The sequence below is a fragment of the Neofelis nebulosa genome, chromosome 3 (genome assembly GCF_028018385.1).
Source record: "Neofelis nebulosa isolate mNeoNeb1 chromosome 3, mNeoNeb1.pri, whole genome shotgun sequence".
NCBI lineage: Eukaryota > Metazoa > Chordata > Mammalia > Carnivora > Felidae > Neofelis > Neofelis nebulosa.
Window position 1 is genome coordinate 171,511,525 of NC_080784.1, and position 25,441 is coordinate 171,536,965.

The 25,441-nt window shown below is 37.6% G+C and overlaps 1 protein-coding gene across 7 annotated transcripts in view; it reads left to right on the forward strand.

Moving 5' to 3' along the window:
• Positions 1 to 25,441, forward strand: part of ATP8A1 (ATPase phospholipid transporting 8A1) — a 232,689-nt gene that overhangs the window by 98,867 nt on the left and 108,381 nt on the right. For all 7 annotated transcript variants that reach the window (XM_058722721.1, XM_058722723.1, XM_058722720.1 and 4 more), the window contains 7 exons: positions 1,541 to 1,613; positions 4,222 to 4,327; positions 5,759 to 5,841; positions 11,242 to 11,291; positions 16,036 to 16,105; positions 20,892 to 20,976; positions 23,382 to 23,521. In XM_058722721.1, coding sequence (XP_058578704.1) covers positions 1,541 to 1,613; positions 4,222 to 4,327; positions 5,759 to 5,841; positions 11,242 to 11,291; positions 16,036 to 16,105; positions 20,892 to 20,976; positions 23,382 to 23,521 — 607 coding nt within the window. The remainder of the gene's footprint in view (positions 1 to 1,540; positions 1,614 to 4,221; positions 4,328 to 5,758; positions 5,842 to 11,241; positions 11,292 to 16,035; positions 16,106 to 20,891; positions 20,977 to 23,381; positions 23,522 to 25,441) is intronic.

Here is a 25,441-nt window from a genome sequence, read left to right on the forward strand (position 1 = left end):
AGATTAACAAGACATATCTTCAGATTTGTGAAAGCTTTTAGTCTGGAATCCTTTGGAAAGAAGATAGGCCTCCGCATGCAAGATGTTACTATGATTATTCCTTGACATTTCAATTTATCTAACAAATAAGTAGGAATGTATAACAACCATTAATGAATACATTTTAATAATAGGGAGACTTTATGGAGCCTCAGAAATAAACTCTTTTTAAGAAATGGTAGTATTTGGAGGAAAACTTATGTCAGTTTTTTATGTTTCCATTGATAAATCATTTAAAAGTTACTGGATTTTTCCCTCTATCTTTAAAACTAGAGGAAAAGTAGTAATGTGTTTATTCTGTCTCCTAAGGATGTTTTGAGAATTCTAAACTACTACTTGCTAATGAAGATGTACTATATTATAATTTTCATAATTAATAGATCAAACTACTACATGTAAATGGGGCTGTATTTTATTATAAACGTTCTAACTTCCTTCTTTGGTTTATGGGAAAAATATATTTCATTGATACTGTGTATGTTTCATTATTTCAAATTCTTTTTTTCTTCAATTTCTCCTTCCTTTCAAACTGCTGGATTTAAAATATGAAACTCTTGATATTTGGCATATTGGCATTGATAATATTCTGTAACTTGTAAAAATTGTGATTAAGAGCTTTCTGGGTTACAACTATTTATTACTGGATACATATTTTTCCTTGGTGAATTCCAGAATTTTTTTTTATGCACAAAAGGTTAGATGTATATATTTTCACTGAACCATTGCAAAATACACCCTTTAGGTTTGACATTCCCACTTAAATGCTGCTTGTTCTTTTAATCTCAACATCTTGATATTAAACCACATGGCCATGAGATTAATAATAGCTAGATTAAGACGCAATTTTGATTCCATTTATTTCATATGTAGTACATAAGTGTTTGCTCATCCAAAGATAGCCACAACGCAGAAAAAAATCCCATATATTTTTATGATTTATTCTTCTTATATAGACACAGAACAAGTGATATATACATAAATATACCAGATATCTGTTAGTGACAGATGTTGATAAGATATATAAAAAGCTTATTCCTTATATTTTTATATTCCATATGATAATTCTGTAATGTTAGTCACTACAAATAAAGATTTCTCATTGGCTAAAGTAAAAGAATCAATATTGTTTTTTATAATAACTTGATTCTCAAACTCTAAAACCTGGAAAAAATTAACGGAGTAGAAGAAATTAAATTCCAGGTATTTTAACAGTTTTATTGCTTTTTTAAAAAGTTTTTAAACTTCATGTGGCTACAGTATAATTTCACTCCAGAAAAATGAACTATAAAATACTATTTTTATTATACTGCAAAAGTCCATTACATTTTAGAATCATTGAAAATATTGTATGATTCAATTATGAAATCTTTGATATCTGGAAATTCAGACTATATTGAATCTATTAAGGGTTTGCATAATGATTTATTTAAAAAGTTAGTCACAAGTAGAACAATGACTTGTATCAATGAACCAGTTTTGCTCCATTTATTTTCCCCTTCAGGCAGAGCTCACAGTTTGGAGACGAAAAAACATTTAGTGATTCATCATTGTTGGAAAACCTCCAAAATAATCATGTAAGCAACATAAAACCATTATATTTTTGTTAATGAGAAGCTAATGAGTATTTCTCTGGATTATCGTCTCTCTTTATATATTCTTTTTTTTCAGGATCATTTAATACTTACCAAAATCTATTCTTATTAAATCCTTTTACCTGGTCAACACAAATTCATGGTTATTAGAAATTCAGTTTTAATAGTATTGCTAATTGATATTCTGTCTTTTCAAAATGTCTTCTATTAAATAATTATAGAACTCTGTATGAAACAACTCACTATTCACCATTTCGGAGTATCTGTAGAAATGCTAGAAATGAAATACCTGCTCAAAACAACAGGCCAGTGCCAACTCTGTAGAGTAAGAAGTCCAGATACCTGCTGCTCAAAGTGACTGCTCGACTTACGAAGTTACCGTCACTTAGTATAAAAATTCTGTCAGATCAAATGATACGGCTTCCTGAAGTTGACACCCCAGAACTTTTCCCCATCGTCATCGCAAGCTCAAGGTGTCAAAACTTGAACTGGTAATCGTTACCTCAAAACATGCTCCTCTAGCATTCATGGTCTCACTAACCTGTGCCCCTGAGTGGAGCTCTAGCAGTCTCTTCTCACAACTAGAATAGGAGGTTCAGGATCCACAAAAACCTTGACCACCTCTTTCCTCTGTGTTCTCAGGTTCAAATTGCACCATCACCTGTTTTTTTAGTATTCTCTCCGGGAACTTGAGGGCTGCTTTAGATACCTCCTTTTCCCTCCATCTTCAGCTCTATGGGGTGACCAGGCCCTCATCAGTACTGACTTCTAGAATATATCCTGTTTGTTTTCTTTCCTTCCTTCTCTCTTTCACGACCCTCGTCCAGACTCCCAGCATTCCCCAGCCAGTCTCCTTGCTTCCATTTTTTTTTTTCCTCTCCAGTTCTTGCTGTGCATGGCAACTGGAATGATGGAACTGGAAGTCACTTCCATCACTTCTCTGTTCAAAACCATTCTCCGGCTTCTTAACTCAGCCATACATGGTCCGGCCCCTACCTAAATCACCAACCTCGCTTGAGCTGCTCTTTCTTTCCCCCAGCCCATACTGGCTTATATGTTTTCACACACACTTCATTCTTTCCTCCTTTAGGACCTTTTCAGTCATGTCTGATTCCTGCTTGATGCAAAACTCTGCTCAGTTCTTCATGAGGCCAAACGTCATCAGACTGGCCCAAATCACATTACATGATATTTGCACATTCTCTCCTTTATGGTCCTTTCACACTATAAATAAATATTTGTGTATTTATCTGTGTTCTTTCTTTCCCACAAGTTAAGCTTCATGCAGCAGGGACCATGTCTGTTTTGTCTACTGTACTAGCCTGAGAACAGATTTTTCAAATAATGTTATGATTTACCCTTCCAATCACTGCAGTTGTGCTTTCGTTTAGTTTGTTGTTTTTTGTTTTGTTTTGTTTTGCTTTTTGACCAAGACCATAGGAGAATATTTTTTATTTGATATTTCTTTTCACCGGGGGACAAACAGGAAGATGTTTAATTTAAAAGATCTGACTTCTTGGGCCGCCTGGGTGGCTCAGTCAGTTAAGCGTCTGACTTCGGTTCAGGTCACGATCTCACAGTCCACGAGTTCGAGCCCCACGTCAGGCTCTGTGCTGACATCTCAGAGCCTGGAGCCTGCTTCTGTGTCTCCCTTTCTCTCTGCCTCTCCCCTGCTCATGATCTGTCTCTCTCTGTCTCAAAAATAAATAAAAACATTTAAAAAAATTTTTTTAATTAAAAAAAATAAAAGATCGGACTTCTTTTTTCCTATATGCTCTAAGTTCCTTGCAGAAAGGATCCGCTTTTATGTCTTCCTCAGGCTGTAAGAATCCATTGTACATAGTAATTGCTCAACCAGATCTTTGTATTTAGTAAAACATGTTTCAGATTAGGGTTGTCATTTGTAGAGAGAGGGAGGACAAAGCTTTACAGAGAGGTATCCTGCCATTATCACCGCAACAAAGTGGTGGAGCCCTAGTAAGATCAAATGCCAAAAGCTTAATCTAATCAAGATTTAGAACCAGGTAAATGAGCATCTTAGAATTTCTCTCATGTCTTCTAAGGGCAGGATTTGACTATATCTACCTTTTTCACTGTGCTGTTTTTATTTGGTACCACCAAGTTGTCTTATATAATTGTTTGAAAAATTAATGAAAGCATGTAGGAATGAATGATTTTAAAAATACATTCATAGTAGGGGCGCCTGGGTGGCGCAGTCGGTTAAGCGTCCGACTTCAGCCAGGTCACGATCTCGCGGTCCGTGAGTTCGAGCCCCGCGTCGGGCTCCGGGCTGATGGCTCGGAGCCTGGAGCCTGTTTCCGATTCTGTGTCTCCCTCTCTCTCTGCCCCTCCCCCGTTCATGCTCTGTCTCTCTCTGTCCCAAAAATAAATAAAAAACATTGAAAAAAAAATTTAAAAAAAAAAAAAAAAAAAAATACATTCATAGTAACTGTTGGCTTCTTAGTTGTCTATACCCTCACACCTTCAATGCTTTACAGCTACAGTCTTAATAGACATGAAGTAATATTGCTATCATTAGTGTCAAAATGTTTAGGTGAAAAAGGCTGAATTATGTGTTTATTTCTTACAGCCAACTGCACCTATAATATGTGAATTTCTTACAATGATGGCCGTTTGTCACACAGCAGTGCCAGAGCGAGAAGGCGATAAGATTATTTATCAAGCAGCATCTCCAGGTACAAAGGAAGGAATTATATTTTTTTCAGTGGAAAATTGTTCTGAAATTTCAGGTTGTCTAGAAAAAAATCAGTTTAATTTGAAAAAGTAAAATAACCAAGTTATGTGGGTTTTTTTATTAAAAAAATGTGTTTACTAATTAGAAAAACTTGGCTTTCAGAATTAAATATATAGGTTAAAATATGTAACTTCATATATATAACTTTTGGTATATGACATAAATTATGTGGAAATTTGAATAACAAAATTCACACAAGTATAAAGTACTAAAAAGTACTTACACACAGTGAGTTCTCCCTTCTTTGAAATAACAAATTTGCTTTCCTCTTTTGGAAATGATAATCAAGGAGCTTGAGTATTTCTTTGGATGAAGAAAATTCACACATTTGAAAGGGATTCAATAAAATATGTATTAGCATGGTTATCAATATTTAATACTTCGGCTTAATTTTAAACCTGTTTTCAATGTAATTAGGCAGTCAGTTTGATGATTGCAAGACTTTAGGAAAGAAGGAATATATTTTAAAGAACTTCATTTTGAATGTTTTAGCTGTATTCGAAACCAGCACCCATGACCTTGTAGAATGTACCAAATTCCTAAAAAGCATTAAAAAATTACATCTCATTCTGATGTAGTATGGTGATGAAAGTAATACATGATAAAATAAAACATCAATTCATTTATATCCATTTCTTTTTTTCCTTTGTCCAAGTTTCTCTTTTTTTTAGAGTTGGCACACAATGTTATATTAGTTTGAAGTGTTGACAGTGCATTTATATCCATTTAAATTGAATCCTCAATTAGTATTTTTTTTTACTATTCAGTGTTTTAGGAGAAAAGCGCAAATGCAAGACAATTTTGTGCATTTGTTTTGAGAAAGGTTTTCTAGAGAATATGTGGAACCAAAGGTACTTTTAAATTTTCCTTCTTAGCTGTGTATGACTAACAGTAAAATATGTCTCCTGGTTCTATACATGTCTCAGATCCTTAAGATGATTCTACTCGTTCCTTTGGCATTGTCATATAATTTTATCTTTTTTTTTTTTTTTTTTTTTTTAACGTTTATTTATTTTTGAGACAGAGAGAGACAGAGCATGAACGGGGGAGGGGCAGAGAGAGAGGGAGACACAGAATCGGAAGCAGGCTCCGGGCTCCGAGCCATCAGCCCAGAGCCCGACGCGGGGCTCGAACTCGCGGACCGCGAGATCGTGACCTGAGCTGAAGTCGGACGCCCAACCGACTGAGCCACCCAGGCGCCCCGTCATATAATTTTAAAAGAAATGGATTTCAATAACAGGGACCAGAAGAAACAGAATTTTAATTCTTTTAAAATTAAACAGAAAATATATTGCAATAATGTATTTCTGTTGTACTGGGGATAATTTCTCATCTCACCGTGTATTTGCTTTCATTTGTTTTCCTAAAACAGATGAAGGAGCACTGGTCAGAGCAGCCAAACAATTGAATTTTGTTTTCACTGGAAGAACACCTGACTCAGTGATTATAGATTCCGTAAGTTATTTATTTTTAAGTCTCTTTTTCATCAAAGGAATGACATATGCATAACTTCAAAGATCAAATCATATCAAAGGATCATAATAAAATAGATGTTCCTTACTCTAATCCCCTTCTCCAGAAGCAGCCATATCTCTTTCTTCAGGCATGTAGAAATCTCATATTTTCAAAAGCATATGGGATTGGGGCGCCTGGGTGGCGCAGTCGGTTAAGCGTCCGACTTCAGCCAGGTCATGATCTCGCGGTCCGTGAGTTCCAGCCCCGCGTCAGGCTCTGGGCTGACGGCTCGGAGCCTGGAGCCTGCTTCCGATTCTGTGTCTCCCTCTCTCTCTGCCCCTCCCCCGTTCATGCTCTGTCTCTCTCTGTCCCAAAAATAAATTAAAAAAGTTGAAAAAAAAAATTTAAAAAAAAAAAAAAAAAAAAGCATATGGGATTAATGATATAGGTCTTGATTCTTCACTTTTAAACCTATCTACTGACTTTGTCTTCTGTTAGATTAAATGAGGGTTTATCTCTCTTGATTCACTATCCCTTCCTGATATTACTGTAGTTGCATGACAGTTTTTAGTTAAACAGGTATTCGGACCCAATTTTTAAAATAGGCAAGAGACTTGAACAAACATTTCACAAAAGAAGATATATGAATGGCCAGTGAGCACATTAAAAAACAATCATTAGTAAACAGTGAAATGCAAATTAAAATCACAGTGAGATGCTATATACCCACTAAAAAGGCTAAAATCAAAAACACTGGCAGCACCATATGTCAATGAGAATGTGGCACAAGTGGAGCATCCATATGTTGTTAGTTGATATGTTAAACGGCACAAGACCTTTGGAAAAACCCTTAGAGTTTTCTAACACAGGTAAACCTGCACCTGACCCAGCAATGGTACTCGTCACTCAAAATGACCCAGGAGAAATGAAAGCATGTGTCCCCAGACATCTAATGGAATGTTCATGGCAGCTTTATTCAGAGCAGTCAAACGGTGGAAGCAAACCAAACATCCATCAACAGGAGAAGGGGTAAACAAATTGTGACATACACATACAATGGAATATCCAAACAGTAAAAAGGAAGGAATTATTGATTCATCAACAACATGGGTAAATCTCAAAAACACTATGTTGAAGCAGAAGAGGCTAGACACAAAGGCATACATGCTCTCTAGTTTCATTTATATGCAGCTCGAGGGGCACCTGGGTGGCTCAGTTGGTTGAGCGTCCAACTCTTGATTTCAGCTCAGGTCATGATCCCAGAGTCCTGGAGTTGAGCCCCATGTCGGGCTCTGCACTGAGTGTGGAACCTGCTTAAGATTCTCTCTCTCTCTCCCTCTTCCTCTGCCCATCTCCCCTGCTCACACTCTCTCTCTCTAAATTTAAAAAAAAAAAAAAAAAAAAGACACACACGCACATGTATATACAGCTCAAGATCAGCAAAAGTGATCGTGGGGATAGAATTCAGAACAGTGATTGCCTCAGAGTCAGGAAATGGATTGGAGGAGGGCACAGCAGTTTATGGGGTAATGGGAATGTTCTCTATCTCGATTGGGGTGGTTCCACAACTGTACCATTGTCAAATGACACAGTTTTCACTGACCTATACATTTAAAGTCGGCATACTTCAGGGGCGCCTGGGTGGCGCAGTCGGTTAAGCGTCCGACTTCAGCCAGGTCACGATCTCGCGGTCCGTGAGTTCGAGCCCCGCGTCGGGCTCTGGGCTGATGGCCCAGAGCCTGGAGCCTGCTTCCGATTCTGTGTCTCCCTCTCTCTCTGCTCCTCCCCCGTTCATGCTCTGTCTCTCTCTCTCTGTCTCAAAAATAAATAAACGTTAAAAAAAAAAAAAAAAAAAAAATTAAAAAAAAAAAAAAATAAAAAAAAAAAATAAAGTCGGCATACTTCATTGTATGTAAGTTGCATCTCATTAAAAAATCATCATTTGATGTTTGTTATTATGCCTGTACCAGTGTTCATAGTTGAATGTTGTTGTATTCAGGAATTTTTTTCTCTTTTTGTTTTTCCTGTTATAAATTATTTCCTGAAAATAATTTTTCCTTTATTTCCTAAAGATAAGTCCCTTATCTTTTTTTCAATTGCCTTATTTATTTTTTTAACCTATTAGTGATTGTTGCCATACCTTCTTGGTACACTCTTATCAGTACAGCCACACCATGTAATCTGTCAGTTGGCAGTTCTTACCTTGAGACCTCCCCATCCCTCTAGAAATTCATCATTCTTTTTGGTCTGTGCCAGTGTTGTCTAAGACCTGCTTCTACAACACTTGGGTTTTGTAGATTTTCTTTTGATTTTCTTCCATTTTGAACTATTTCCTGTATCTCAGATCTTCTTCGTGAACTTCCTTGTTTTGATGGGATACATTTCTTGTTTGTTTCTTCAGGTTAAAAAGTCATTCTCAAAGCAGAGGACATAGTAGTGATAGTCCTCCATAAGTCCAGCTCCTGACTCTCAGGATCTCAGATACACTAGTTGATGGGTCACCATTCTGTTCACAGTTGTCATCCTGGAATTGGTTTGTTGTCTTCCTGGGGACTGACTTTCTTTTTTTTTTTTTTTCAAATTTTTTTAATGTTTTATTTTATTTTTGAGAGACAGAGCATGAGTGGGGGAGGGGCAGAGAGAGGGAGACACAGAATCTGAAACAGGCTCCAGGCTCCAGGCTCCGAGCTGTCAGTGCAGAGCCTGATGCGGGGCTCGAACCCACGATCGTGAGACCTGGGCCAAGTCGAATGTTCAACTGACTGAGCCACCCAGGCACCCCTTCCTGGGGACTTTCTTTACCTCTAGTCTGTGTTAGATCTTTTTTTCCTGAATCCTATGTCTTCCTTGCTCTTGGTTTACTCTTTTACTTTTGTGGAATACATTCTTTAGTGACTTTTTGGAAGAGATACATAGGGAGTAATTTATTTATTTAGATAGTCTGAATAAATATAGAATTCCAGGATAGAAATTATTTTCCTTAGAATTTTGACTGCTCCACTATATTTCTGGTTTCCAGTACACCTAACTGAGAAATCAGAAGCCATTATGATTCCACAGGTTTTATGGCTTGCCCCTGCCCACTCCCCCACATTCTAGAAGATTCCAGGACCTTCTCTCTTCCAAGAGTTGGGCTATTTCATAAAAGTGTACCCTACCGGGAGTATTTTTAACCCTTTGTCCTGAGCACTGGTGGACCCTTTTTTTACATTTGGAAAATTAAATTCTGGAAAATTTTTCCATTTTCCTTCCCTCTTCCCAACCTACTTTCTCTTTTTAGAATTCTTGAAGTAATCTTTAACTTTTGTCTTCTGCTTTTCATGTCTTTGCCTTCTCTACTTTTTGAAACTGTTCATCAACTTTATCTTCTCAGCCTTCTACTCATTTTTTTTATTTCTTCTATCATGTTTTTGGTTTCAAGAAGCTTTTTTGTTCTCTCGATATTTCTTTTTTAATAGTATCCTGTTCTTCTTTCATGAATGTAATACATATATTACTTCTCTCAGAGGAATAATGACAGTTTTTTGAAATTTTCATCTAAAAAAATTTTACAAGCATTTAACAAAGCATTTAATTACAAAACATTTATAAGCATTTAGTTAAACTACAGATTTTTCCAGAATATAAAATGGTCTCAAACTGTCACTGCAGTTGCTTTGTAGTGATTATAGTTTTGGGAGAAAATGTACTTCACCAAAAGCTAATCAACTTCTAAATGTTCTTTTCCTAAGTTTTCTCATTTTCTACTTAGGAGAAAAGAACGGCATTTAATTACCGTATCCCTTCATATGGAATGTATGGCAGACTCTACCAGGTCTTTGACACACATTGCAATATGCAGAATACTAAGGCCAGTTTCCTCCTATACTACCAAAGAGCAGTAGCCAGGGTATAAATATGAATCCTAAAAACATAAGAATTATTACAAACAGTCTCATTGTTTTAGACATTTTCTTCATGGGTCCCATTAAAAAGCATGTACTGGCTGGGGCGCCTGGGTGGCTCAGTCGGTTAAGCGGCCGACTTCGGCTCAGGTCATGATCTCATGGTCTGTGAGTTCGAGTCCCGCGTCGGGCTCTGTGCTGACAGCTCAGAGCCCGGAGCCTGTTTCAGATTCTGTGTCTCCCTCTCTCTGACCCTCCCCCGTTCATGCTCTGTCTCTCTCTGTCTCAAAAATAAATAAACATTAAAAAAAAAAAAAAAAATTTAAAAAAAAAAAAAAAAAAAAAAAAAGCATGTACTGGCTAATGCAGCAGGATTTCCAAGGGTATATAACACTGCAAAAAAAGTTTTATGCCACCAGAAAGGCACAGTTATCCAGTTCCAGTAATAGAACAGAAAATGCCACATATGAATCATGTGACAAAGCACTTCAGTCTGGTTTTGAAACTAAGTGAAGAGACATTCAGGCTGCTCAGGAGCCTCTTGTGCCCATCAGGAAACCCAACCCTGAAACTCTGCAGGTCAACTTGAAATTTTGTTTTTGAATTCTTTTTCCTCGAAATTGCTTTTATCTGTTTGTTTTTGATATCTCTGTTCCATGTTAGTGTCCTTAGATGTCTGTTAATCTTATGGTTCAGAATGAGGAATTTGAAAGCTGATGTGACGGTTCTGAGCCTACAGGGGTATTTGTCAACACTGAGGTTTACTCTAGGTTGGTCTGGGGGGATTTGTTTGGGAAGTCATAGTGTCTGTACCCGTAAGGCTTCTCTCGGGCTTATTGAATTCCCCAGAGAGTAATGTTGCAATTCTGCCTGGGAAGGTCTGGCTGAGTAGTTATGAGTATTGGGACCCAGCATTTGATATGAATATGATCGCAGTGCACAATGTATCTTCAGCTGTGCCAGTCAGCTTCTAGACAAAAGGATGGGCCAGTGCTGAGAGCTGCTTTTCAAGTGGCTCCTACCCAGTTCTTCCTATTTTAGGCCCCTCTTTTGTCTCAGAATTCTAGAGCTCTCTGCTTTCTCACATCCTTAAACCATTTAAGGATTATGTGGTATAAATCAAGTGGATTGTCAGCCTTTCCCATGACCACTATAGCATTCAGCCTTCTTGTATCTGCTAAGATACCATTCATTGATCTGTGTTCTAGCTTGCAAATTTCTGGTGCTGTTGTCCTCTTTCTGACTTTCCTGCCATTGTAAGGTTTGTTTTGGGGTTTTTTTTCCTTTTTTTAAGTGTTTACTCTAGTTTTAGTGAGACTTTGGGATAGAAATTAAATGCATATGTTCAGTCTTCCATCTTAACCTGAAAGTTAATAAATTCAATTAAAGAGGATATATTCAGAAGGGATGCTTTGTTTGTGCTATTTTTTACATTAAAACTTCATGCATAGGGTTTATTTCCAAAAAGCCAAAGATACTTCCAACCTGATGTAATCACATATTCCTTTTCTTCTAGTTGGGGCAAGAAGAAAGATACGAATTGCTCAATGTTCTGGAATTCACCAGGTAAAACAGCTGCTCTGTGATTTATATCTGTGAGATGAAATTCTATACATTTTTGTTTTTCTCTTTTAAATAACTAGGAGTGTGCTTTACTTATTTAGCTAAATTTATTTAGACAAAATACTAAAATCATCAGTGTAGTTTATAATTGTCATAGCTGCCAATAAGTCATAAACACCCATCTTCAGAGTACTGCAGGACATGATTCCTGAAGGCAGTGTAAAAATATTTTTGAACATAGCTGGTCTGCATCACAACTGTGGAGTATAGGACCAAGAGTCCCATGGCTGGTGATCTGGAAACATTATACTTAGATGCACTAGGATTTATGTGTAGTGAAGATGACTCAGAGTCAAGAACCCAGCAGTCTAATTCTGTGTTCATTGTATCTAATTATCTTTGAGATTTCAGAAACCATATCCATCCCTCCATTAGGTATAAAACCAGTTACCATCTAGTAGGGAAAAGCAGCAATCAAAGAGATTATCCTACTTTATTTCTTAAGGTCAAATAATAGATGCCTTCTAATGATAATCAGTGATATCTCCGTGATTTTGGCTTTTTTATTTCTTCATGACTATGGAGTTTCCTAACCTACATTCTTAGGGCAAATAGGCGTCAGTTAACAGGATGGTTTTTAAAGATTGCATCACCATTAACAGGGCACTTAAGGCTAGGCCACGGCCAGGAGATAACACTGCTCTTCAAGGAAATAAGAGTTTACCTAAATCCTTGAACTTTCTCCTACATAAGGCAAGCTTATACTCACTGACTAGAAAAGGCATTTCCTACATTATGGAGGTTCCTCAAAAAGTTAAAAATAGAACTACCCTACGATCCAGCAATTGCACTACTAGATATTTACCCAAAGGATACAGAAATACCAACTCAAAGGGATACATGCACCCTGATGTTTATAGCAGCATTATCAACAATAGCCAAATTATGGAAAGAACCCAATGTACACTGACTGATGAATGGGTAAAGATGTGATATATATACACAATGGAATATTACTCAACCATAAAAAAGAACAAAATCTTGCTATTTGTAACAAGGTGGATGGAGCGAGAGAGTATTTTGCTAAGTGAAATAAGTTAGAGAAAGACAAATACCATATGATTTCACTCATGTGCAGTATAAGAAACAAAGCAAACGATCATAGAGGAAAAAAGAGATGAAAACCAAGAAACAGACTCTTAGAAGAACAAACTGATTACAGTTACAGAGGGGAGGGGTGGTGGGGGATGGGTGAAATAAGTGGTGGAGATTAAGGGATGCATTTGTCATGAGCACTGAGTATTGAATGGAAGTGCTGAGTCACTAAATTTTACATTTGAAACTAATAATACACTGTATGTTAACTGGAATTTAAGTAAAAACTAAAATAAATAAATAGAAACACTTGTAACTTACTGGGAAAAAAAAGTCATTTCCTTTTCTATGCCAGCTTTGGTTGCTATCTTGGTTGGGAGTGACCGCATGCCAGTGGTTAATATAAAAAATAATGGGGTCTGTCTAATGTATTCTTTAAACACTGCTCTCTTTACTTGTATGTGCTGAAAGGCTCAAGGGAAAATGCATGAGAAGTTGGATGAGTAACTATAATAGAGTGTGTGTGTTTATATATATATATATATATATATATATATATATATAAATATAAATATATATATAAATATATATATAAATATATATAAATATATATATTTATATATATTTATATATATTATATATTATAATATATTATATATATTATATATATATTATTATATATTATATATTATTATATATATATTATAATATATAATAATAATATATATATAAATATATATATTTATATATATATTTGGATATATAAATATATCCAAAATGTATCCCTGGCCTCTTTTTTATATATATATTTATTTATATTATATATATATATAATTATATATATATAATATATAATAATAATAATAATATATAAATATATATATTTATATATATATTTGGATATATAAATATATCCAAAATGTATTCCTGGCCTCTTTTTTTCATGTCAAAGTGGCTGTTTTTGCTAAGTCCACTTGCATTATATCCACAAGATACTATAAATAGTGTATCATTAGCATTTGGGTATGTTTGTTTATTAACACATACCTGGAAGCATCACGAAGAAAAATAAAGCACGGTCAGGGGTTTAAGGTCTATCAGGATGCAGCGATGGGGCAGGCGTAAGGATAAAAGTGAGAAAAGTGGCTATGGTGGTATTAAAAGAGGCTCTGGGAAAAACATTAGTGGTTCAGACTAGGATGATGGTAGTGCCAAGAAAGTGAAGTTGATAGAATCCAGATACCTTCTGGAAGAATGTCAGGGGGCCTTTGGGATGGATTGGAGGTGGAAGAAGAAAGGAGGAAGGGGTTAGAGCCTCTGGTGTAAACAGCTGAGTAGGTAGAGGTGCCGTTTATACAGATGGCAGATATAGGAATAGATGTGCGGGATGAGATGTTTGAATCATTACGTTTGAGATGCCCCTGAGATATACAGATGGAGGTGGTGGGACAGGCCGTGGATATGAGGGCCTGGAACATAAAAGAGAAGCCTATGATTGAAATATAAATTTGGTTCTTGTTGGCCTGTAAATGGGCTTTCTCTCTCTCTCTCTCTCTCTCTCTCTCTCTCTCTCTCTCTCTCTCTCTCTCTCTTTCTCTCTAAAATAATTAAAGCCAAAGAAATGAGTTGGATCTCTTAGATATAAAATACAGAATGAGAGAAATAAGAAAGGCTGAGGATTGCTCTATGACTAACCCCAACTTCTAAGGGTTGATTAGAAGAAGAGGAATCTGCAAAAGAAACTACTTTGTGGTTAGAGAGGTAGAGGATAAAGAGAGGATAACTGCATAGAGCCAGGAGAAGAGGTGAATTTCAAGGTGACCGTGGTCCTCTGTGTCAGAGACTGCAGCGAGGTTAGGTGAGCTGAAGGTGGAAAGTATATGCTGAATTTAGCCACTCAGTGGGAAGGTCAAGAGAGAAGTCAGGTGGCAGTGATGGGGGGGAGGGGCGTTCAGGGGATATAGGTGGAGACCATGAGTGTAGCAGTTGTTTGGGGTTGAGTTGTGAATGGGGATGTGGCTCTCTTGGGGCACATTCTTTGGGCTGAGTTTTGTAGGAGAGAGACTCAAACATGCGCAACTGATGAGGAGGACCCAGTCTAGAAGTGGAAGACGCAGACTTGGGAGGGCAGCATAGCTTGAGGAGTGAGGTTACTGAGGAAGAAGAGTGAGAGAGGAGGTTCACATGTGAAAGGAAGTCCTCTGATAAGAAAAGAAATACTTCCTCCATTGTCAGGAAAAGAGGCAGAGAGGATGGTGCCCAGCAGATAAATGTGTAGGTGTTAATGGCAAAAAGAACAGAGATTTTTTTGTCTGTAGCTTTCATCAAGGTGAATTGCAAACATTCAAAGGATCCAGAGTACAAGGGTTCATTAGAGACTTGGGGAAGGGAGAAGGTGTTCCAAATCCTGCAGATAGAGAGCAAGTTTATTAGAAAAAGGTGACATGTTGCTGAACATTAGTGAGCACCCAGGTGACATGGATATCTTGGATTTCCTAAACTCGGTGGCAGGGTGACTTTTCTCCAACTATGTCCATCTACTGTGGTGCCACAGAAAGCATTCCCATTTCCCCAAGATTTGTGAGTTTTGCCAGGAGAAAAAAGGAGCAGAAAAGTTGATGAGTTTGGGACCATCTCATTAAAGTTGGATTAAGGAGGCACCAAGAAAGGCTGAGACAGAATATAGACTACTCAGTGTCATTACGGAGAGGGCCCAATTGAATGTATTCCCAAAGCACAGGGACAGTGATCGGAGGTGCTAATACAGTGGGGATTCTAGATGGAGGAACAGAAGACTCAATATTTCTAGATACCTCAGAAAGAAACTCCTGACTGTGTGGTATGCTAAGATACCATATCTAACTGCTCCTTATATTGGACTCACCTCAGTTCGTAGCAGAATATTGTAAGGTAAACAAATAGATACAGACCCTTGAGAAGTCCTTCTTCTCCCTCATTTCTGGAGAGAATGCTTATATGCGCCTGTTTCTAAATGAGGCATATCTTATGCAGTCTGTGCCACTTCTATTCAGTGTCATTTGCTATCTCTTTGCAAATGCAGTGCAAGATGCTGTGTGTTTGACTACCATTTTTATATCGCCAACGCAGTGTTAAAATGCTTGTGCTCATTAGCTTAGCTTTGTCATATAAATTGGGCTTTTTACATGATGCCAGTGGTTTGCTAGTAATCATTGAAAAACAATCGTTGTGAATGCATAAGTCAGTTTTTAAGTGCCAGTGTTCGCCTTTCTGTGTGGTTTGGGTATATATTTAACATAGATTATTATTTCTGTTTGTATTTAAAGCTGTAACATACAATTCCCCTTAAAAGACACTGACTTTAATATTTTTTAAATCTTAAAACATTGAGCCATAACTCTCTTCTGCTCTTGCAGGCTTCCTGGGATCCATTTTGTAAATTAATCCTTTAGGGCAGTGGATGGTACCCTGGTGCCTTAAAAAGACGTAATGTAACTTTCAAAGATACCCAGCCATACACCCAGGGGACAGTTTGTGTATGTGGAAGCATAGGACTCATAATTTGGTCACATTTACTTTTTCACTGTGAGCGTTAAAATATGTGAGGCATGACAAACATATATATGCATATTCTCAGTATGATGACACATTATGGAAAACCTCTTTCTTTCAGCGCTAGAAAAAGAATGTCGGTGATTGTTCGCACTCCATCCGGGAAGTTACGACTTTACTGCAAAGGAGCTGTAAGTTTTTATTTTTGTCTTTAACGGTTTTGATTTATGACGGTTTATAATGTATACGTTCAGCATTCTGCTATGGAAATGTAACACAGATGTTTAGCATAAAGTTGCTGACATCCACTTTCCTTGGTGTTTTATAGTAATAGTGTTCAGCCTCTTCTGGTGAAATGCGGAATTCCTTCTGGGTAAATTTGGTGCTTTGAAAAAATTTGGCCTAGGTTATGTATATAATTCAATTTTTGATACATAATATTTGAGGTTTATATTATAAAATACGTTAGAAGACAAAGTAGAAAATGCTTTGAAATTGTATTAGAAATGTAATGATCCACACCAGTTTGAATCTAGTTTTTTTAAAGACCATAGAAACATGGGGAAAAATTGGATCACAGTGACTGCTGTAATTTTCATCATATGGTCATTACTATTTGTTTTGCATTGTTCTAATTATAACAGAATTTCTAACTATTGGTTGGCTTTTGTATATTGGCAGGTTATATTGACAAAAATAGTAATTTGTCATTCGAAGTGAATTTTCCTAGTTAAAATATGTTTACACTCATAGAAATCTAAATACGGGGTCTACGGACCAGAGCCACTTTTTGTTCTTAAAATTAGCATTTTTCTTCTGAATTATCCTTTCTGGACACCTAATCTACTTGGACTAGTCAGATAACTTACCAACTTAGAACTTTCCAATTTTAAATATAATTGCAACCTTGATTTATTGAATGAAACCTGGAAACTGAACTTATTAGGAAGCCAAAGCTTATTACTTAAATTTTTGTTGAAAATGTTTTTCAGTGCCTTGGTTTTAAAGCATTGAAATGCAATTTTGAATGCCGTGTTTTTAAAGCATTTTGGTAGAATCATTTCGTGACGTCTCATAAATTTAGGTTTAGAATTCCTCCGGTTGTTGACTGAAACAAGTAACATTTATTCATTGTGTGCACTTTATCTACCAGCCTTTCAGCTGGATTTTGGAAAAAGGAAGATAAGACCCAACACTTGTCAGGAGCTGAGCCCAGTCAGGAAAATATATATAAAGAGAAGACTAGTATACAATATTGAGGTATACTTTAAAGCTCTCCCACATTCCAAGGGTAGTATTTAGTGATAAGGGAATGATTGATATGTGTCCAGTTTACACTCAACTTACATCCTTCCATTCTTAGTTTTGAGTAATCATCCATCTAGAACCTTTGGGGAGTTAAAGCACTGAATAAACTATAAAAACACTGGATTTCCTTTTTGTATAATCATGGAGAGTTTGTATACATTAACTTGCTTATTGCATTGTTTCCCCTCACTCCCAACCAAGTTGGCTGTGAAATGCCGCTGAATGCTAAAAAGGCAGAAATATGTAAAACAGCAAGGTACACTTGAGAACTGCACATAGTTTGGCAGAGAATAGCAGAATTCAAGGCTGGCAAAGGTGAGCATGCATTAGGTCATGCATTATTTTCATGCTCACAAACTTGTATTTTTTTCTGAATTGTTCTGATGCCATTTAGGAAGATGGCTTAAGGCAGAAAAGAGATGCATACAGAGTTACCAGTTGATGCTATTGACTATAGCCCCAAGAGTTGATAAGGATCTGAACCAAGACAGTTGCAGAGAGGATTGAGAGGGTAGAGATTTAGGACTTAGTAACTGATTACATGTGGGTGATGAGGGAAACCATGATCTAGGATTGTTATCCAATTTCAGCTTAACTGGGTAGACGAAGTGGTACCACGTCCCATGATAGAGGGTTGGGAACTGCATCTGGGCCATGAGGCAGAGATGTTTGGATTATACAGGGGAAGGAATCTAGGGTGCTGATACAGATTTAAGAGTTAACAAGTATAGCTGGAAACTAAAAGCAGAGGATTGATGAGATCTTGTAAGGAGATATTACATGAAAAGAAGAGGCTAAAAGTGAAGAGTAGAGGATCTAAAAAGAGAGATTTAATCAGGATTGGGGAGCAGTGGTTGGAGTTTGGTTTCTGTGAGACAATGGGGGCAAATAGTGCTTTCTGTAAAATGTGGATGGGAGCCTCTTTGATGCCTGAGACAGTGATGAGGTTCCTAATTATGAGAAGAGACTAAGAAAAGCTCATACCAACTCTGCTGGGGGGGGGGGTATATAAAGCCATCAGATTGGGGTACACACAAACAGGGAGAGAGTGAGAGCAAAACTTAGGGACACATGAGGAAAGTCTAATGCCAAAGAGAGAACAAGCATGTAAACCACTGGACACGAATTCACTCCAGGTGAAATCATTTGTACAGACAGGTCTGACCAAGGATGCTTAGAGCTCAACATGATTTAAAAAAAAACAACAACTATTTTTAATCAAAAAGAAGTTGGGGTTGAGGGGTGGGGGTACATGTAAGCTAAATTGGAAGTCATAAAAGATCAAGAGAAAACATCAGTAAATGGAATAAACTCTAAACAGAGTGGAAGGGGCAGAGGCAGAGTTAGTGAATTGGAAGACAGCACTGAAGAGTTCATCTAGAATATAGCACAGAGAGATGGTGGTTCTCTGTGTGTGTGGATATGGATGGTTTATTTTTTTATTCTTTTCCAGGTTTTCTGCAATGAAGTTGCCTTGCTTTTTTAATTTTAAATGAAAAAAAAAAAAGGAAAAGTATACAATATACAGTTTATTTCTGCAATAGTAGCCTATTTTTAAAAAGTTATATCGACACAAATAAAATCTTAATTTATTCAAGAAAATAAAAACGCTATTCCAATAGGGGGTGCCTATAGGGGCGCCTGGGTGGCTCAGTCGGTGAAGCGTCTGACTTTGACTCAGGTCATGATCTCTCGGTTTGTGAGTTCAAGCCCTGTGTGGGGCTCTGTGCTGACAGTTCAGAGCCTGGAGCCTGCTTCAGATTCTGTGTCTCCCCATCTCTTGGCCCCTTCCATGCTCATGCTCTGTCTCTCTCTTTCTCTCAATAATCAATAAACGTTAAAATACATTTTAAAAATACTAACAATTAAAAAAATAAAAGATGAACAGGAAAACAACTTTTCAAGTGAAAATCAACCTAAGATGAGTTATTATTCATCTTGAAGCTGTAGACTCTTCACATAAACACCTGGAATCTGTGCCGTGCACTCCAGGAACATCCCCTCATGCACTGTTTTCTGATCTTACCTTGCTGAGGGCTAGGACGCCAGATAAGTAAATCCAGTTAGGATCTTCTGTAAATGTAGACTCAGTAGGTTCTAATCCAATCCTAAGGGTGCACACGCTTTCGTTCCTGTGAAGAAACCTTTTTTGGTCCTAACCACGTACCGTATATTTGATGTAGCTCTCTGAATTAATGAGCATTACTCTGGGTAAAAAGTTGATCTTCATGTATTTCTGACAGGTAAGCATGGCCAGTTGTGACTATCGTTTAAAAACATACCATATAATTCATGTATATTCTGTCTCTTGCGTTCCTTGATACTATAAGGAAAATAGAAAATTCTATTTTGGACATCAGTGTCTTCCGCTAGAAAATTTGGCTATGTTGCAGAATTTAATCTTCCTTATCACTTTGGTTTTCGTGACTTTAATTTTTTAAAAGATTTTCTTAGTTTCAAAGCAGCCTATTTAATTTCTTTGAAAAAGTCATTAGCCTCTGGAAAAAAATAGATTTCACAAGTTATACCTTTCATTCCTAGAAAGGAACCATGAGGGGAAATTACCATTTCCTTTTGCTTTGCCCCCCCCCCTTCCTATTCCACCACTAAAGAATGAAAAGAAATTCATAATTGGGGCCTGGAATATTCCATCTGTCCTGAGGTCACTAAGTTCTTGTTTCTCTCAAGGGTTCTAAATCATACTCCATTAGCCTCCTTCCAAATCTGAGCCCTGAGACTGGAGACCCCAAAATGGGTAATACCACTGAGAAAGTAATTGCAGGTAAATGATTTATTTTTTCCTAGTCTAATAAAACCATGAAGGCCAAACATTAAAATTCTTAAAACATTAAATCCAAGCTGAGGAATAACTAAAGGAACAATAAGCAATTTATAAAGGGGCAAAAATCAGAGAACTGTAAGTGGTGCACAACATTCACGCCGAAAGGCACTTTAAAGATAATCCAGTAATTGCATTTTACAGACTAAGTTAATTGAGCTTTCAGAAGATAAAGTGACACAATCAGAAATATTCAGCTATCAGGCAATGCTAGATTTGTTCAGAATTCTCCTTATCATACCCACCAACCCTCTCAGTGGATTTGGCCTTGTGTTTCTCAAAGTTTGTTCTCTGTGAGCACCAGCCCCATAGAGATGCCCTAATCCCTAGCCTGGGCTCCATAGTGAATGAGTCTGGGGAACATACCACACGGCCCCCTTAGACATCTGTTCACATTAGCATTTTAAGGGCTCTAAGTATTCCTACAGGGCAAGCCTCGTTCAGCCCAGCACTTCCCAAACTTTTTGAGTACTGGACCATTTTTCCCTGTGGCACCCAGGAACACTGCAGCGTCCTGCCCTACCTTCAGGGTTGGGGAAGATCTTGCAAGATAAGTGCGGTACTGCTAGAATATGAAATGTTGATCGCTGGAGTAACTACGGATGTATTCAGAAAGGAGAAAGATGAAAATATATGACTCAAAGCTTATTTCTTAGTGTCACTAGGGAAACAGTGTTATTAGGCAAAAAATATTTTGTGCTTTAAAATTAATGCTCAAAGTGATTGCTTGTTTTTATACTGATTTGCTGCTAATAATGGTGCCAACATTAATGTTCATTAAGCTCAAGATGCTTAGTTTAATTGCATTCTACCTTCTGTTTGTTTTCAAGGACACTGTAATTTATGATCGACTGGCAGAGACTTCAAAATACAAAGAAATTACCCTAAAACATTTAGAGCAGTTTGCTACAGAAGGTGAGTATAATACAGCAATACAGCATGATTAAAATAAAAAGAAATCAAATACTTCTGGTGTCTTCCAAGATTGTTGTTTCTTGACTTAGAAATTCCTAAAGTAAGAGAACAATCAATGTTGATAATTTAGATTATACTATATGCTGTTCCTATTATTTTTGCTTTGCTTTTCTGTATTAAAATTTTGAGAGACTTAGCCCCCAAGTTTTGGGGTATAGGGCCTATAAATCTGTTCACTTTTTACAATGGGTACTATTCACATTATAAATATGTTGTATCTCTAGCAGTGTAGAAGGAAGAGAAACAAACAAACAAACAAAACAACTGGCTATGCTAGTCTGAATAAGAAAGAGGAGAAAAATAAGCCTATATGGCTATAAGAATAGTTATTCAGTATAGTTTTAACTCAAGACTTCTTAGGCCCCTAGCACATGGCAGGCTCTGTGTGAGGCTTGGGATCTAAACATGTTAAGTCCTGTCTCTGTGTCCTCCTGAAACATATGATCTGTATGGCAGAGCAGTGCATAGTCTAGGGGAATGATCTAGATTAGATGGGAGGACTCAAGAGTCCTTAAACAGTAGGGTCTGTTACTACAAGAATTTGTAGAGCCTTATCTCTGAACTTAACAGAAGTAGTCAGAGCTGTATCTAAATCTCCCATCTAAGGTTTCACTCTTGTCTGCTTCAGCTACAACGGTCACCAAATGCAGCAAGCCTGACCTCTGATCAAATCCTTTTTCCTCTTAATCCAAAAGCTGCAAAAAGATAGGAATGTTTTAAAAAGCACAAGGTTTTGAAAAGCAAGGGCATAAAGAACCTTCTCCCAGCTATCCAAAAATGCAAGAGCATGGAAACACTCCTGTTCATAGAGTTCGGATTCCTCAAGGCGCATCCTCAGCTGGGCTCAGCGGGTACAACCTAGCCAGCATCCTGCCCAGGTTCTTTTTCTGGAGGAGGGTTGAGGGAGCATCTCTCTCTTCTCTGGTTATGATACGAGGATAGTCCAGCTCCTAGACAAATTTAAGTTTTCTTGGTCTTCACCTCCACCCTATTCTTTCTGGCCCTGGGCTGAACATCGCTTTTACTCCATGGCTACCCCAGAATAAGTCTTCAGCCAAATTTCCAGAAGAGAAAAACATGTCCTAATATGGCCCCAAAGATTTAGCTTCTACTCTCCGTGAGCTGGCAATGGACAACCCTACTCCTTTCTTGGAAGATAGAGTCCTCTGGGCACTTTATGTTCTCTGCTTCTTATTTCTGACATGTTCCCTGGTCTTATTTTATTTGGCTTGAGGTCACTAGCACCTCGTTATTCTATGAGTTAATGACTTTGAGTGAGGGTGTTGTCTTCTCAGGAACCCAATTAACTGCATTTGTCCTGGCTGACAAATGCTTTTGCTTCTTCCTTGTTCCAATCCACCGTTTTTTGTTTTTTGTTTTTTGTTTGGCTGAAGGTGGTTTCCAAGTGAGTTATGAAATTGATAGACACTGATCACGAGGAGTAGGTCATCTCAAACATCAGATTTGATTGTTTTCCTAGGGTGTTTCTGATGAGTACTTTTGTTTTGTCACTATCCCTCAGGTCTTTTAGACTCTTTATACTACACTTTTATGGTGATAAAGAACAATAATAAATACAAGCATATATCCATGTATGAGGCACATGGCTTTCCTAGGAGACCCCATTGGGGTCCCTCTTTTTCCTCATAAGCATCTATAAGCCAGCCATTGTGCCCAGTACTAGAGTTAGAGATATGAAGAACTCAGGGCCCCTTCCCTCCAGGATCTGGACACTAATACAGGAAATCCACAAGAAAAACAGTATGAAACATTGTCATTCACACCATAGGTGTGTTTGGGGATTTCTGCCTGTGGGGCCTGAGTGAGAGGAGAATGCTTCCGAGAGATGACGTTACGAACTGAGTCTTAAGGCAGATGCAAGGCAGACAGTTGAGGGAGTTGGAGGGGGTGAAAGGGGGGAAAAGTGACCAGCATGTGCAGAGACCCTGGTGTATAGGAGGTAAATGGCAGAGAAGGAGGTTGAAGACAATTGGTACAGAGTAAGTGAGCCAGATTTGGGGGTTTGGACTTTATCCCGGGGAATAATTGAAAGATCTCAAAAAAGGAATAATCTGATAAGATTTGGATGTTGGAAAAGTCACTTTGGGAAAGGCACAAAGGATGTATCGAAAGAGCTAGGGATCAGAAGCAGGGTGCCGGTTCAAGGTGAGGGGAGCACAAATACCCATTTTACACTAAAGTGGTGTCACAACTGAATCAGACTTCAACATATTATTTGAATTGAGCCAGTCTTTTCAAAATAAGACTTATTTATATAAAAATGGAAGGGTCTTCTGAATAAAATCTTATTTGGTGTTGGGGGGATGTATGCTACCTTTTTTCAGGATTACGAACTTTATGTTTTGCCGTGGCTGAGATCTCAGAGAGCGACTTTCAGGAGTGGCGAGCCGTCTATCAGCGTGCATCCACATCCGTGCAGAACAGACTGCTCAAACTCGAAGAGAGTTATGAGTTAATTGAAAAGGTATGTGAAAGACCATTTTGCTCATACAGAAAATTTGGTTTCCAGAAAATTTCAGTCTTTTCAGGAGCCAATAAATAAAGATCAGAACATTTTGACACACCATTCACTGTTGAATCTCCTCGGGTCGAAGCATCAACAGATATTAATTATGGTTAAAACTTTTGCCGAAAAGTCTCTGGAATTACTTTGTGTAGACCTTCTTTTTTTTATATAATTTTGGATTGGAGTTAGGCTAGTTTAGCTGTCTTCTTGCCAATGTACACTATTGCTTCCGCATCGTTGAAGATAAGCATGCCCTCCTCCACACACACGTGCACACAAGTTACATACACTACGTGTGTGTGTGTATATATGTATATGTGTGTGTACATATATGTATATATACATATATATGTATATGTGGAAATACGTTTGGAAATAACTTTTCTCCTGCCTCCTTTTGTACACAGCCTGAATATAATATAGCCTTTACCTCCATGATAATGTGATAGAATTAATATATAAGAAGTTACAATAAAATATTTGAAAATGGATTCTAACCATTAAATGTTGTTTCTGCATAAAGCATACTGTAGAAAATTCTGGAGTTGAATGTTTAACGTGCCTAATAACAGTTTTACTCTGAACTCCCTAGAGTTTATAGATTAGGTTTTATAGGTTTAACAGTTGTTGCAGTTGGGTGCGTGCGTGCTTGCATGGTGTGTGTGTGTGTGTGTGTGTGTGTGTGTGTGTGTGTGTGTGTAGTAAGTGTAATATCTGGTATTAAAAGCCTTGGGACTTCCATCTTTTAAATGAAATAGAAGTTCAACCTTTCTCCAGCAGATGGTGATCGTGAGTCACACGGAAAAAATTAACTTGTCTGGGAAATGCATTACATGTTTATGTATATTTTTAGCTTACACATACAGATGCCTCCCTCTGACTGCCTCTTTCCTAAAATGAATGAAAAGGAGATTGATAGCTAATTTCTTTTTACTTTCTGATAAGCCATGGTCTCTAAGTTTTATTGAAAAATCTAAGAACCAGAAAGGTGAAAGGATTGGTTCCCTTGCTCAGCCAGTTTCCAAATAAGGGCTGGATTTCTGTGTCCATCCCTATCCCTAAAACCATAATTCCACTCAGGTATTTATTTCATTAATTTTAATTAGACTGCTAATAGGTGTTAGGTATTGGGGAAGCACAGGCAAATAAGGAACACTCCCTCGGTGGAGGACCTGAGCATCATGGTCTGAACAAATTCCTTAAGTGGGGAATTCGGAAGGAACCCAAAATGGTGACACACAAGCTTGGTCCAATGGTAGTTCCAGAGACATAACTTTTAAAATGAACTCCAGGGGCTCCTGGGCAGCTCAGTCAATTAAGCACCCGATTTAGGTTCGGGTCATGATCTCCTGGATCATGGATTCGAGCCCTGTGTCAGGCTGTGTGCTGGCAGCTCAGAGCCTAGAAACTGCTTTGGATTCTGTGTCTCCCTCCCTCTCTCTGCCCCTCCCTTGCTTGTGCTCTGTCTCTGCCTCTCTCAAAAATAAACATTTAAATTTTTTTTTAAATAATAAAAAATAAAATGAACCCCAAAAGATTATTTTACCAGTTAAAAGAGGTCAGAGATTTTTTTAGGGAAAAAGAACAGGCACAATAATACTGAAGAGTCTCTGTAACGAAGAGTTATTTTTCTGAAAATACTTTTCCCATCCCTGATCATTTGAAGACTCTAGGATTTTTAATGTATCTAGAGTCAGGGCGATATCACTGCTTCCTTGGTCTGAGCTTGCATTCTGGGTTAAAATCACTGGAGTGAGTGTTCAGTAGGAATTGTGGGTGATTGTCATTAAAACCACCCTACTGAGGCAGGTTTCAACATGGCAGAGCACGGGTCCTGCGGGTGCATTGCCCTGGCTTTACATTTAGCTGTCATAATGT